At 54.4% G+C, this 2,006-nt stretch overlaps 1 protein-coding gene across 1 annotated transcript; it reads right to left on the minus strand.

The window, feature by feature from the left end:
• Positions 1-510: 510 nt before the first annotated feature.
• PHACADRAFT_203421 (uncharacterized protein) lies at positions 511-753 on the minus strand (the record flags this gene model as incomplete). The annotated part of the gene is made up of 2 exons (XM_007403407.1): positions 511-523; positions 593-753. 2 exons carry the CDS (start codon positions 751-753, stop codon positions 511-513), a joined length of 174 nt encoding a protein of 57 aa, XP_007403469.1.
• Between the last annotated feature and the right edge of the window lie 1,253 nt (positions 754-2,006).

Below are 2,006 nucleotides of genomic sequence, written 5' to 3' on the forward strand. Positions count from 1 at the left end.
TTATCAATACCGGATGAGCAGCCACAATTCATCTCCGTGGGGCTGTGATGCATGATGCTGTGCTTGTCCGTATCACTGGCACCAGATGATGTGAGTTTGCACGGAGCAAACACGAACAAAACCGCGGGTTGTAGTTCTGCGGAATCGGTCGAGGCGGAGGATGTATAGGAGTTCAATAGACGCGCGTCCTTTGGCACCTTGCCGCGCCGCGCCGCGTGCGCAAGCTTGCGCACGACATACTTTGAGACCCAGTACATGAACTACAATGTTACTTTACGTTGTAACCTCGCATGCAAAGCACTGTACAGCTAACGGCGATGTGGATAAATGGCATTGCAGCGCTATGTACAGCAGTCCGCAGCAGGTTTGACTGTTCCATGTATCTTCTCCTTAGGGGTCGGGCGAGCGCTTCCCGCTGAGCTCGCCACCACCAAACATGTCTCGGTTTTGGGGAGAATCAGCTTGGGCGCTTCCTGCTTTCATTCGTGTTTAAAGAGTCTTTACACTGATCTAATCGTGCCGCCTGCTTTCGATGTGCGCGCCCAGACAGCGTCAGGGCTCCTACCCGCAGCGCGGGAAATGTCCAGCGGACACCCGATCGGAAGAGGTCTCAGCCGCGCTGCCACCGACGTGAGTGGCAAATGGCGTGTTGACGTGAGTGGCGAATGGCGTGTGCCGAGTGGGACCCCTCTTCGAGGAGTACGCAGAGCGCGGGACAGTTAGGGGTGCAGCGCACTTCTTCTCGTCTCTCATCTCGGCTACTCTGAGGTTGGTTCTTTTGCACAGCGTGCATCTCCTCTCGTTTCTCATCTCGGCTATCTTATAGGCTTATTTAATTTACCCTCCCCCCTCCCTTATTTTGTTTTTGTTTCCTGGTCGTGTGTTCGTCGTGCTTTTCCCTGTACTGTCCTCCGCTGCCCCGCCCCGTCGCGCGTGGGCGCCTGCAGAATTTACTTAAGGCTGTCCTCCCGGGGACAGCCGGATTGCGTGTAAACTCCGTGTTTGACGTCACAAACTCGCAGCGCGAGTTCCTCCCATATCTTCAGGTGAGACGGCAACGATTAGTAACATATAAGTAGAAAACGCCATACATCCCATCCCACAGACTGACGTCTGTTTGCGGAAAGGTGCTTGGGCGCTCATTCTGTGGTTGGCCATCAGCTTTGTGATTCGGACTTGAGTTTTGGGGATCTGACCTGAGCCTGCTCGGCAGCTGTAGGGTGGCGGTTCTCTGCGATTCTCCGTTTCCCTGAAGCCAAGGTTCGGGGCCTTCGTTTTGACTTGCCATAGCGCCAGGCAAAAAATTACATGGGGAAGGCGATCTGGAAGTCAGTTGAAGGTTATTGCTTATCTTCCGATGCACGTGGTCTGGCGCCGGGCGACGCGCGCCACACATATGCGCTCGCTCGTTCGCGTCCCCGCGCGTTCGTTGCGTCACTTGCCTGCCAGACCGTACATATTCGCTACACCTGATCCAAATTCTGTTATTCATGTTCAATACCAACCTTCATACTGTATTTTTTCGGGGTGATCAGCGGGAAGCGCCCAAGCTGATTCTCCCCAAAACCGAGACATGTTTGGTGGTGGCGAGCTCAGCGGGAAGCGCTCGCCCGACCCCTAAGGAGAAGATACATGGAACAGTCAAACCTGCTGCGGACTGCTGTACATAGCGCTGCAATGCCATTTATCCACATCGCCGTTAGCTGTACAGTGCTTTGCATGCGAGGTTACAACGTAAAGTAACATTGTAGTTCATGTACTGGGTCTCAAAGTATGTCGTGCGCAAGCTTGCGCACGCGGCGCGGCGCGGCAAGGTGCCAAAGGACGCGCGTCTATTGGACTCCTATACATCCTCCGCCTCGACCGATTCCGCAGAACTACAACCCGCGGTTTTGTTCGTGTTTGCTCCGTGCAAACTCACATCATCTGGTGCCAGTGATACGGACAAGCACAGCATCATGCATCACAGCCCCACGGAGATGAATTGTGGCTGCTCATCCGGTATT

The sequence above is a fragment of the Phanerochaete carnosa genome, assembly GCF_000300595.1.
Source record: "Phanerochaete carnosa HHB-10118-sp unplaced genomic scaffold PHACAscaffold_1131, whole genome shotgun sequence".
Classification (NCBI taxonomy): Eukaryota; Fungi; Basidiomycota; class Agaricomycetes; order Polyporales; family Phanerochaetaceae; genus Phanerochaete; species Phanerochaete carnosa.